At 41.0% G+C, this 12,756-nt stretch overlaps 1 protein-coding gene across 5 annotated transcripts in view; it reads right to left on the reverse strand.

The window, feature by feature from the left end:
* Positions 1 to 12,756, reverse strand: part of CCSER1 (coiled-coil serine rich protein 1) — a 739,837-nt gene that overhangs the window by 290,896 nt on the left and 436,185 nt on the right. For all 5 annotated transcript variants that reach the window (XM_077300888.1, XM_077300887.1, XM_077300889.1 and 2 more), the window contains exon 9: positions 5,036 to 5,113. In XM_077300888.1, the coding sequence (XP_077157003.1) occupies positions 5,036 to 5,113 (78 nt within the window). The remainder of the gene's footprint in view (positions 1 to 5,035; positions 5,114 to 12,756) is intronic.

A 12,756-nucleotide genomic window follows, 5' to 3' on the forward strand; every position in this document is an offset into this window, starting at 1 on the left:
CATGTGGGTGCAGGAAGAGGTGAGGCAACCTGCCAGGACAAAAACTCCAGCTTGCAGCTCGGCATGAAACCTCCAGTGCATAAACGGTCGATGAGAAGCCAAACACATGAAACAGTGGACACTTCTGTTTTCTGTTGCAAAATGCTGTGGAAATATTTATGAGCAATGGACATAGATGCTGGAAGGAAAGGATATGGTTTCTATGCATGTGGATCCTGTTTTTAACTTTTTGCTCCTGTAGATTGCGCTATAAGCACTAAAAGTAGAAGAAGCAAAAACATTTTTACAGGATATATGGCAGTTGGTGTTTTTAGAACTTTTTTTGCCATAAAAACAACAATTCTAAACTTTGAAGATATATGGGTCACCCCACTGTCTTCATATATGAAATAACCCAAATTCTGAAAGGTCTATCACTGAAATATGACCCAGTGAATGGTCTTTTGAAATCCAGAATAGGCTCAGAGCTAAGCCTGAGCCAAAAGTTATCAAGAAGGTAAAAATCCTCAAACAGAAGGTGGCTTCCCCATCTCATTTTCATGTGGATCCAGTGGGAGAAACCGAGCTGTTCAGGTGAACCCTAGACACAATACAGCTAAAACAGTCACGCTATTCAAAAGCAGAGATGCCTCATTATTTACTTGTCCAACCTATGAATACATATGGTACGACACATATTTAGAATACCACAGGAGAACATCGGTTTTCAAAAATTAGTCTGTGAAATGGTGTCTCTCACAGAGTGAGCTCTTTGAGGTACTTCAATGATTTTCAAACTGTTCTAGGATACCCAAGAGTTCCCAAAAGTCTCAAAGACCAGTAATGACACAGATGTTTTCCTTAATGACAAATGATCTACAAATATTAATGGAAAGGTTCAAGGACAGTTAGAGAGTCTTCTAAGGCAACAGTAGACTAGATTTACTTTAACCCTAGATTTCACATACTCTGTCATAGACTCATAAAAAAAATTAAAATCATGAATCAGAGGTGCTCTTTACCAGCAGCACCTCAACCTTTCATCTTCACTTCAAAACTGCAAATAAATTATTCCTTCATCTCTCAGTGAAACAAAAGAGGGAGAAGAACATTAAAATGACAATGATTGTTTAGTATACATATTGGATAGCAAGTTCCCTCCCCCCACACACACAGACATCCACACACGGCTGCACAGCGTCGATTTTGCTGGGATGTTAGATTTGTCTGGAAACAACTTTGATGTACATACCTTGGAAGGGGAACATTTCTGATCGTCGTCGTTTGGACAGTCACTTTACAACCTGTGCAAAAGCCCCTTTCTTGTGAACAGAAGCTGATGTTTCCCTTGTTTTAATTACTGCCTCTCTTTATCAGCACTTTATGGCCACAGCAGGTTTGTAACCTGGGGCATATTTTTTGTGAAAAATGAAGTGATTCAGATTCCAGGCAGACACATAAGAGGGTGTGACTGATAGGGCAGAGTTTAGGAATGACACCAGGCATTTCAAGAGTTGCAGTTTGACCTAAAGAACAGCGAGTGGAAGGAAATCAGGCACCGATGGGATTTTGTGAACCTTTTTGCAAGCACTTGTGCAGGAAATCACACAATACTATAATCAATACATTCTAACATGTTTCCCATGTAAAAGGCAATGCAAGGCATCTTGTGCTGCAAAACAAGGACACTTTGGCTTTAATTTCATTGTTTTTGCGCACTGTACTACTGTCAGGCGTACTTCCATGAGCCTCCTGTTTGCTTAGGGTTTCCTTGAATCCAGCTTATAGTGATTTGCAGCCCAACACAGGAGATGTAAGGACCCTGCCCAGACTCCTCCTTTTGCCTCCCCTAATGGCACTGAGAAAAAAAAAAAAAAAAAAAACCTCCGTTGGCTAAGTAGGGATGGCTGTCAACACTAAGTTCACTTCATGAGTCTACAAGCAGGCCACCCGTTGTAGGCCTCTGGGTCCCCAGGCCATTGCTGGAGGAACAAAGTGATGGGTCTGAAAAATGGGGTGCCATGGAGCAAGACAGTCAGTCTGTATGCCACTCAAGAATCCTACAAAGACATCACATGCCTAATGACCTCATGCACAACACAACAGATGTAAGGACCCTGGCTGGACTCCTCCTTCTGGCCCCCCAATGGCATCGAGATGCCGTTGACTGCCTCCTTGCTTTATGCCAATAAAAGGTTACTGACTGACTGCCTCCTTGCTGCCTCACCTACCTCTTGGGCCACAAACCACCATGTTAGGCGAGTCCCAGCTGTGCTTGTCTTTAATTCATCTAAAGCTTTTAAAAAGGCATCACCATTTCATGGCATTCCATTTGGGTAAAACACCCTTTGAAACACAGATCAAAGAACATCTCAAGATGCTGCTTCATAAACCCATAATTTCCAGTTCAGATATAATGTCAAAATTCAAAATCTATTTCTGGGATCCAGGGACTGATTTGGGAGAGAACATCTGAGATATGAACCAAAGCCAGTTCTCGACGTATGGCATTAATACTATTGCTTTGTCATTAAAATGGACTTTCTTGGTTCATACTAAATAAAGCATCATTTTAATTCTTCCATATGATTTTTTCTTGTCTTTGTCTTTCCCTCCAGTTTTCTTAATATAAATTGGCTAAGCTTGGTAATATCAAGACATATGAACAGCTGTCTATTTGTTCTCTGGTATGGGGAGACCATATGGTGACACAACTGCAGATTCTGACCACGGAGCACGAGGGATTTGGCTCTGGGATCGCTGCAAACTTGGCGGGCACAAACAACCTTTAAAAGTACTGTACGTCATGAAGCAAAATAAAGTCACAGGATAATATCCATTGGTTACTTCAAATATTTGATTAATTTGAACAACTGCTCTATTTAGGTTGTCATTGCTTAGGTGGAAAATGACCTCAAGGTGACCTTAAACTTCAGTACAACACATAGCAAAATATCAAGCTGCATACACAAGCAATGCATTTGGTTCATACAAAACTGAACCAAACAATTCTTTCATAGAGACATTTTGATCTTGAACATATGGGAAAATGAAAGCTGGTAGGTATAATCAAACTTCTCCATGATGACAACTCCTATATAGAGCTTTCTTCCAAGGTAGGCACAGCTCTCCTGTGATTTTTAGAAGACTAGCAATGATTTCCATTGTTACCACTGTGTACGAAATGGATCTGGATTTAAAACTGCACTGGGAGCCAATCTAGTTAAAAAGTGATGTCATACACTTCCTGATGAACTGCAATACAGAAATCCTCAAATAGCACAACACTCAAGCAATGTCAACCAGCTGGTGATCCCTGGCCTCAAAGAAACACGTTTCACCTCCGCCTCGTTCTCTGTCCTGGCCCCCACTTGGGGGAATGAGCTCCCAGAGGAGATCCGGGCCTTGACAGTGCTAATGCAGTTCCACAGGGCCTGCAAAACAGAGCTCCTCTGCCAAGTATTTGGTTGAGGCCAGTGAACTAACAGCATCTATTGGGTGGTCCAGAACCCCCTTCCAGTCAGATATGCTAGACACATTTTGGGGCAATCCCGACCTGACCAGTCTGTGGTCAGAATGTTAAGAGTTAAATAATGAATAAATACATTTTCAATGCTGTTGATGTTATTGTTGAGAGATGCCGTTACTGCAGGTATGTTGTATCTGTTATATTTTGATTCCATGTTCCATCTAAACTTCCCTGAGCCGCAAGGAAGGGAGGCACAAAAATGTAATAAATAAATAAATAAATAGATAATATAATGTTAAACATCTGTTTCTGTCAGCCTTGGTGGCTAATACAAAAAAAATTGTTCCATAGAGACTTCATATCCAACACATTGAACTCAAAATAATAATAATCTTCTCTGGATTGAGGTCTACATATGCTGTGTAACTGATGGTTTTCATGACCCTTATGACATTTTAATGGCAGTATCACTTTGCTATTAAATTATTATTTTAAATGGATCATCTTGAGATTTTGTGGTAGACAAAGCAGAATGTGACTATGAGAGCCAATTCAAAGATTCAAACACTGTAGTCCTCAACAGAACTGCCAGAGAATCTGGAGATGGAAATTCACAACAATAACAGTTCAAAGTTGCCTTCTTCTGAACCATCGTCCACAAAGTAAATGCATGACCACAAACAAGCACCCTTGTAGCATCCAAGAACGACGGTTTCTTCTTGAAAGAAAAACACAGGCGTTATCCTTTGAACCTAGCACCCACTACATGAAACTGAGCAGGACTGTTCCATAAAATACGACCGTGAGAAACAACCTAAATAAAATACAGTATATGCAGCAATAGATCCATGTGGAGCCACTCAGAAGCACAATGGAAGCGAGAAATCAAAAGCGAGAAATTCATTTTATAGAATTTTGATTGGGAAAAGATAACAGAATGATGCTCCTTGCAGTAGATAATTTTACAATGAGATTCTCCAAACCATGATTACCAAGACAAGTTATACCACACATGCCAGTCAAAGCGGCTAGTCATTCTGTAGGGCCAAGTACTTTAGTTGATAGTCACAGTTCATAATCCCACCAGGATAAACACACACACACACACACACACTAATTTTCAATTACTGACAACATCCCCCACTGATAAGCAACCGTTAGAATATTAATGCAAACCTCTTTGCTAGATTCCTCAATTTTCATTATATAACAGAATATTTAAAATATTTGCATAATAATAAGTTAATTAATGTTGTTAATGTTTTTGCTAAAGAGAAAGATTTCAAATTCCACTAGTAAATATACTCCATGTTTCTCCTTGTATAGATTCTAGGGATTATCAGGGAGCTGTTGGAAAAACAAGCAATTAATAGGATATTGGTATGCTGGCAGGTAGCTATAATTATCTTTTCTTCCCCCCATTGCAGAATACATTTGAGAACCATTTAACAGCAAAAAAGATGGATGGTGTCACACATTTGTATCACCACACAGACACAGCAGTAGCTGAGGAAGACAGGTTGGTAGACATTTGCATATCAACAGAGAAGATAAAAGGGAAAAAAACTGTTTAATACAGCGACTTACATCATGGCCTACAAGTTCAGTCTGCGTGGATTTATCTACTTGAGAAGCAAGAGTCCTCTGTAAATGCTGGGCTTTCTCCTGAAAAACAAAACAAAAATATGACACACTCCAGGTCAGTTGTGCTTGTTCACACAGGTTGTTCAGCTACTAGTGTCCCCATAATAAGAGCAAACTATCAAACAGCAGCAGCTTTTGGGAAACGGTTGCTGTTATACCTTTCTGAAAGGGAGATTCATTTTCCTGGTGCTCTTATCTGGCTGGTCCATTTACTAGACCATCATTGAGGTCATTTACTGAAGTGTGTGTAATTCAGCTGAGCTGAGGAAACGCTACAATGGCGTAATACACAGAGGACCTATTTTCAAGAAAACAAATTTAAGACTTGAGCACGGTTGTGTGTGTGTGTTTTTTATCAATTCACTTTCTCTATAGAAGGTACAAGAACTTTCTACACTAAGGCCATTTGCTATGGAATGGGAAGACGTATGAACACTGAGTTTCCATTTGTTCAGTTGTGGAAATACAACAAAAAGCCCTCTTAAGACTACAAAGGATGAACAATTTGAGTGAAATATATGATTCTGCAGTGGAGAAGGAAGGAAACACAGAGAAGTTCAAATTTCGTTACCATCTTGGTTCTATTTCTCCACGTCTTGCTTTACCCAGGTTTTGTTCTACATTCCCCACTCTCTGGTTTTCAGGTTTGATTAATCTTTTCTTGCAACATTTGCGTTATGACTTTAAGCAATCTAAGTCCCATTGACAACTTCCAAAGAATTTGTATCAGATCCCCATCACTCATCATATGTTAATTGTTTAATATTTATTTTGAAAGTTTCCCATTAAATGTGCAAAATGTTTTGCTATGTCCTCATGTTCTTGAGTAGAGATGAGTGTTTCCTTGTAATGTTACAAAATCACCATGACTTTGAGTTAGGATTAGGTTTATATGAGATCAGAGCATCATAAGTCATATTTCATTTATGATCTGTAAAACATGGACAACAGATGTCTCCATAGCACATCAGGGGAAAAAAGGTGTATTAGTTTCCTAAGGATATTCTTGATTCCATGAGTGTTGCCACTGGGGATGGACATAAACTAATTTATGACCTTAAATCCCTCACAAATTTGCATGGCTCTTCCCCCCTACTGAACACAGGTTCAGAGAAGCTTGATCATTTCCTGGTCCTTTTATCCAGTTGGGTTTAAATGGCTGCCAGCCATTTTGGTCTCACAGCAGACAGGCACGTCATTTCAGAGAATGATTTGCTCTATCCCACTTGGATGTGGGAGCAAAATGGATCCCTAAAATGGCTGGCATCCATTTTGGCGCTAAATTTCAATTCCCTCTGCTTCTAAGAGAAAGAAGCAAAGCAAACTGACCAAAATCCAGCCAGTTTGTTTGGGGGCTTCTTGATCTTTTGGGTTCAGATGTTCTGTTAAGGGACACCCAAATATCTAAAGTGAACCAGAATGTTCTTGTTTGTGTCCATCTCTAGTTGCCACCTCCAGCACCTATTTACCTAACAGCCTTCTGTTGAGCTAAGTGCCCACAAATGTTTCCAAACCACCTTCCAGCATGAGCAGAAGTGTCAGAGCAACTTTGTCCTCACATTTTCCCCTCCTCAAATTAGAGCAATTCCTTCCCTCCATCTAATTATTCGTTCCTGTCAAGTCTCCATTATATTCTAGTCCATTATAATCTGTCATAGGGAATTCATTTGAGTCAAGTGTAGGTACAAGAAGAGAACTAGTACAAGACAAAGGAAGTGGAAGGGTGAGATCACCCTGCTTGGCAAAGTGGACAGATCTCCCACTGTAGCAGAAGACTTCTTGCACTGAACATTGTCACAGTCACAGTCCCTCCCCTAAATAACAGTAATAGATTAGACTTGCATATTTCCTCCTCAGGACAGCTGCCATGACTTGAATGCTTTGAGGCTTAGCATATAAAAGATCAGATAAATAGCCAGAGGAAACAAGGATTTGGAATGCATAGAGAGTAGTAATAGTGGGAGCATTGTTAATATTTTGTATACAAATTACAATTTTGCATATGAATTTTAAACAACAGCAGCAAAAATGACAATACTGAAGGTCAGTACTGAAGAGCCAGCCCTGAAGGAAGAAGAGGTATTTGTTGCCTATGGAAAACCACATATAGACCAAGGTCAGAATAAAGAGCAGAGACAACAACAGCACTGTCTTTAATTTCAGATACCTTCACAGCTGTTTTCTTGTAGTGCATTCAGTGACTGATGAACTATCTTCCATGAAGAACTGCCAGACACAACCATTATATTTTTAAGATTACATTTGATCTTTAGATTACAAAACTCCTTTATTACAAACCTGTTATGTGCCCTTTCATATGACTGTAAGGTAAAGGTAAAGGTATCCCCTGTGCAAGCACCGAGTCATGTCTGACCCTTGGGGTGACGCCCTCTAGCATTTTCATGGCAGACTCAATACGGGATGGTTTGCCAGTGCCTTCCCCAGTCATTACCGTTTACCCCCCAGCAAGCTGGGTACTCATTTTATCGACCTCGGAAGGATGGAAGGCCGAGTCGACCTTGAGCCGGCTGTTGGGATTGAACTCCCAGCCTCACGGGCAAAGCTTTCAGACGGCTGCCTTACCACTCTGCGCCACAAGAGGCTCTTATGACTGTACTGTGACAGAAAAAAATTCAGAAAATCAGATTGTCGTAGATTATGTGGAGACACATAATCTGTGATAATTGGATCTTTGCTAGAGGCATGCACACCTTTGCACCAATCTGAACTGGGAACCCGTTTGGCTGCAACTTTTCTTAAAAGGAGAAGAGCAATCCAGAGATCCCCGACATCACATCTACGTTTCTCTCTTAAAGCAAGTTCAGAGGGAGTTTGGTTTTAGCTTCTGAAAGCTTTGTGGGGTCCCACGGCAGTGGTGGTTGAAAAATCTGTGCACAGGTTTGCAGTGAATCAAAATAAAAAGGTACTTCTCGCCAAAGCCCCCGCTCAACGATGATCAATGCAGGCTCATTCTCCCCAAAAATGCTGCTTCAGGATATAAGGGAAGACGTTTTTATTTGGCCCTGGATTTAATGGCCCTGGTTGGGCTGGGAATTCTTTGGGCACTATATTCTCTCTCGTGTCATATATTTTAAATTGTATTTTAAAAATTGTATATGTTTTGCTCCAAGCGTTCAATCTCATTTTGCTCTCCCTTGTTCCTAATGGTAGGCTTGCTGATGGCACGGCGAAGTACTGTAACGACAAGGTGCCAGCGTGTTGCTTGTGCACTGTTAGAGCACTGAGTCAATAGGATTAACCCGCTCTGCCTTATAGGCAGTTGCAGCTTTGCATGACGCAGTCAATTCTTCCCCCGCTATTTATACACGGGGTAATAATTCTTTAACTCAATCTGATTTCCTTTAACAACTCGCACAAAAAGAACACTCAGGATTGGCCCAGCCTGCTTTTTCACTTGATCCTGCCCAGTTCCAATTTTTACTAGAGCTTCATTCCCAATGAGATTTGCTCATTCCGTTTCCTTGATACCAAGCCGACTCTTTTGAATACTGCAGGGGGAACGCTCCTCCTATTTCACTGATGAAAGAGATGGCTGCTTCCAGTCTCAGGTATTTATGCCCCAGAAGTCTCTCCTAGAATGTGATGTATTAAGGAGCACATACCACACACGTACCAAAAAATAAATCAGAAAAAGGGTCCGCTTTAATAAACTACTTTCATCCCGTGCCAGAACACAGCCTTTGTTCATATATGGCAGGGGAAGTCAAACTGTGGCCCTCCAGATGTCCATGGACTACAATTCCCATGAGCTCCTGCCAGAAAACGCTGGCAGGGGCTCATGGGAATTGTAGTCCATGACCATCTGGAGGGCTGCAGTTTGACTACCCCTGATATATGGGCACAACACAAAGCACAAGGGAGAAAACTAGACTTTGAGACTTTGCGGGAGACTTTGAGCCCTTTTCTGCATTACCAGCCATCTAGTCTGGTGGCCATCTTGTCTCAAAGCAGGGCCTCTGGAGATGCCTGTATGTGCTCAGGTAGGTTCATATGGGTGTAAGCAGTCCTTACACCTAATTCACAATACAAATCAGGTAGGAAAAGTGTTCTTCCCTTTGTGCGTTGCTTCCGATCTGCATGTTTTTTTTTGTGTGCTGGCATTATTTTCATTTAATCACCTACTTGATTAAACTGGCAAACTTTTTAGCCAACTGAATCAATTCTACTCAATTACTATCGTTAGCTCATGAAATTAATGAGATTAAATATGCATTTTATGATTATTTGCTACAGTTTGTATTAGCATGATCAACCTGTGTTTTTTTTTAACACATAGAAAAAGATCATGGGAGACACAAGTACTATAATTTTAAATTTCACTAGTTTGTTGAGGCCATAGAGTTTTCAGCACTTCCTAGAGATACCCACCATCACTTCTAGTTTCTCCCTGGAAATGACACTGTCATAATGGTGATACAGCCAGGGTTTTATTCCCCCCTTGCCAACACTTGGAGCAGCAGTGGACAACTGGAACTCGGGGAAGGGGTATTTATAAGGATTCAGTAAAAACCTTTTTTTTCCAACGTAAATTATTAATCAAAGTGGCTTATAATGCCAGCAACAGGATCCTACAGACAAAAACTTTACAGAATATAAAACATCAGCCAGACTGCTTATTGTTCACAAACATCATTTACCAAGCCTAATGATCGTCAAAGACCTCCCTAAAAAAGAATGGCCTGTGGAGTTGGACTGAAGTCCACCTCACTTTTTCCTAACAACCCATTCCAAGAATCTAGAAAGGGGACTTCTGTGAAAGAAGTGGTCACATGAATGGCTCTAAGACTGTTTACGCACTGGAGGTTTCATGCCAGGTTGCAGGCTGGAGTTTTAGTCATGGCAGGTTGCCCCATCTCTTCCTGCACCCACATGGGGGAACATTTGGCCCTGTGCACCTCATCCGCCCCTGATTTGTTCTCCTGTACGGGAGCTGGGGCAGTGAAGTTCCCAGTGCATAAATGGTCTAACAGAGGGCTTCAGGATCTGAGAAAAAAACACTAGTTCCTACTGGGGGGTTAGCACACAATATTTGGAACATAACTAAGTATTTTGGGTCAAGAAGGATACAACTCACCATGGGACACTAAGGGCCAGAAAAACTCCAAACACAGAGCCAAAGCGATGTTGGGCAAGCTTTTGAAAACACCTGAAAAATGGTGTTATAATCTTTCATTTACGCCACGTAGGACATGCTGGCTGATTTTGTATATTTTAACATGCCTCGGTAGTAGAAAACTAGACAGTTTAATAATTTAAGAGCCATTAGAAATAAATCTTCAGTCTTATGACATTCAGATTTTATTGTTTCACTTTCCTTCCACTTTGGATCCCAACAGAGCACCACTTTTTAAAATGCATTTCTATATAACATCCACAAAATTTCAATTTTCCAGCTCAATCCGCTTTCTAAGACTTTGAGCTGATTCATGCATTATGAATCTGATATGATATGTGCTAATAGCTGCTCATGCAAGTATTCTGAAAAGAGCTTACTCATGAAACATGCAGTGGCAGCTTTCATGAAGCCAGATGTCTCTCCTTGTCAGAAGGCACCTTTCACAAAAGCTTCTGGGTAACCTTAGGTACAAGCCTAAACATATCTATACCTAGGATTACCAACATCCAGATGAGCCCTGGTGGTCTCCCAGAATTACAGCTGACATCCAGACTATAGAGATCAATTTCCCTGGATAAAATGGCTGCCTTGAAGGTTAAACTCTGATACTATATTCTGTTGAGGTACTTTTCCTTCCCTCCCCAAAACCTGCCTTCCAGAGGCTCAACCCCCAAATCTCTCTGGATCTCCTAGTTATACCCTCACAAGTCTGATGAAATCAGTCTATTATCTATGAATCTATTTGTTCTCACCATTTCACAAACGGATCTTAGTGCTTGGACCCTATATGTAGAAGGGCTGTTGATGGCAGCAGAGCATCTATTTGGTGTGAAGAAGGTCCAAGATTCAATCCCTGGCCTCTCCAGGTAAAAGGATGAGGAAGAAGGGGCTGGGAAAGACCTCTATGTGAGACCCTGGAGAGTTGCTGCCAGTCTTGCATGGACAATACAGACCTTGATGAGACTTGATGAACCTGCTTTTTGGGCATAGTGCAAACTCACTTTCAGAGATTGGTAGCTTTAGTCTAGTAACTTTGGATGTCTGGATCAACTAGCTGTTTCATGAGTTTATAATGTTTGGTATTTGACTGCTTGTGCCTTAATATTCTAGTTCAAGTATTTGCATATGTATGCATGTGCCATCAAGTCACAACTGACTTATGGGGACCCCAGCAAGGAAGGATGGAAGGCTGAGTCAACCTTGAGCCGGCTGCTGGGATCGAACTCCCAGCCTCATGGTCAGAACTTCAGACAGCATGTTGGCTGCCTTACCACTCTGCGCCACAAGAGGCTCTTAATAAAAATAATGATGCTAATAAAAACAAAAAGAGAAAAAATACAGCTACATTTTTAATGATCTGTGCCGAATTCTAGACATTCCTTGAACATTTCTATTACAAGAACAGAGTTGGAAAGGCCACGTAGTCCTACCACCTGTTCAGAGTAAGAAAGCTAGTGAGACTATCCCCAACAGATGGCTATCCAGCATCTGTATGAAAACCTCCAACAAGGAAGATTCTCCCCTGCTCCAGGTAACTGGTTACACTGACAAAATGCTTTCTCCTCACATTTAATCTGCTATCCTCTATTATAAAGCCACTAAATCTAGTTTTGACCACAGCTAATTTTTTTTTGCTAACAAGAGGGAAAATATTTATGGCAATTAATTTCCTTATAGGAAATGCACCAGTCTGCCAGTGACAATGTCCTAAAAGTGGAACTTGGCAGACCCTCTAACTTGCAAGTTTTGGCAGGAAAAGTGTGCCTGGAGTAAGTTATTATTTATAAGCTTTGAAGTTAGATTTAATAAACTTGTTCTCCTGATTTCTGTCAGCATTGGGCTCTGCTTTTTCTAAATTTATGGTGGCCCTTCCTCACTTAGTCATGAAGATTCTTGACTGTATATACATAAGGGATTTTGAAGCCAACCGTATAATCTAAGGCAGGGGTAGTCAACCTGTGGTCCTTCAGATGTCCATGGACTACAATTCCCATGAGCCTCTGCCAGCATTTGCTGGCAGGGGCTCATGACAATTGTAGTCCATGGACATTTGGAGGACCACAGGTTGACTACCCCTGATCTAAGGGTTAGATCCAACCTGTTTTCACACTGGTGAAAACGGAAGAAGTGGTCATAAGATGATTAGAAGAGCTCAGCTGGATAAAACCAATATCCATCTAGTCCCATATGCTATCACACACAGTGGCCAACCAATTCCTCTGGAGGTTCAACAACAAGGCAGAGAGGCCTAAAAAAAGACACATATACTCCAGGAGTCTACCACTGAATCATTGCCTCTTCCCTAAAGGACAATACAGTCCCATTTCATTGGAAAGCAAATAATTCATACATTTAACAGCATCCAGCCTGGACAAAGTAGCCTACTCACAAAAGGACCAAGTAACTTTTTGGATTAGTTCCTTTTGACTACCAAAAAGGCAGTGCTTGGGATTATGGAACCTCCATAGACAACAGCCATGTGGGATGAGTGTTGTAATAAGGCGAGACACTGGCCAAGTTTTCATTG

This window comes from Paroedura picta, chromosome 10 (assembly GCF_049243985.1).
Source record: "Paroedura picta isolate Pp20150507F chromosome 10, Ppicta_v3.0, whole genome shotgun sequence".
Taxonomy (NCBI): Eukaryota; Metazoa; Chordata; class Lepidosauria; order Squamata; family Gekkonidae; genus Paroedura; species Paroedura picta.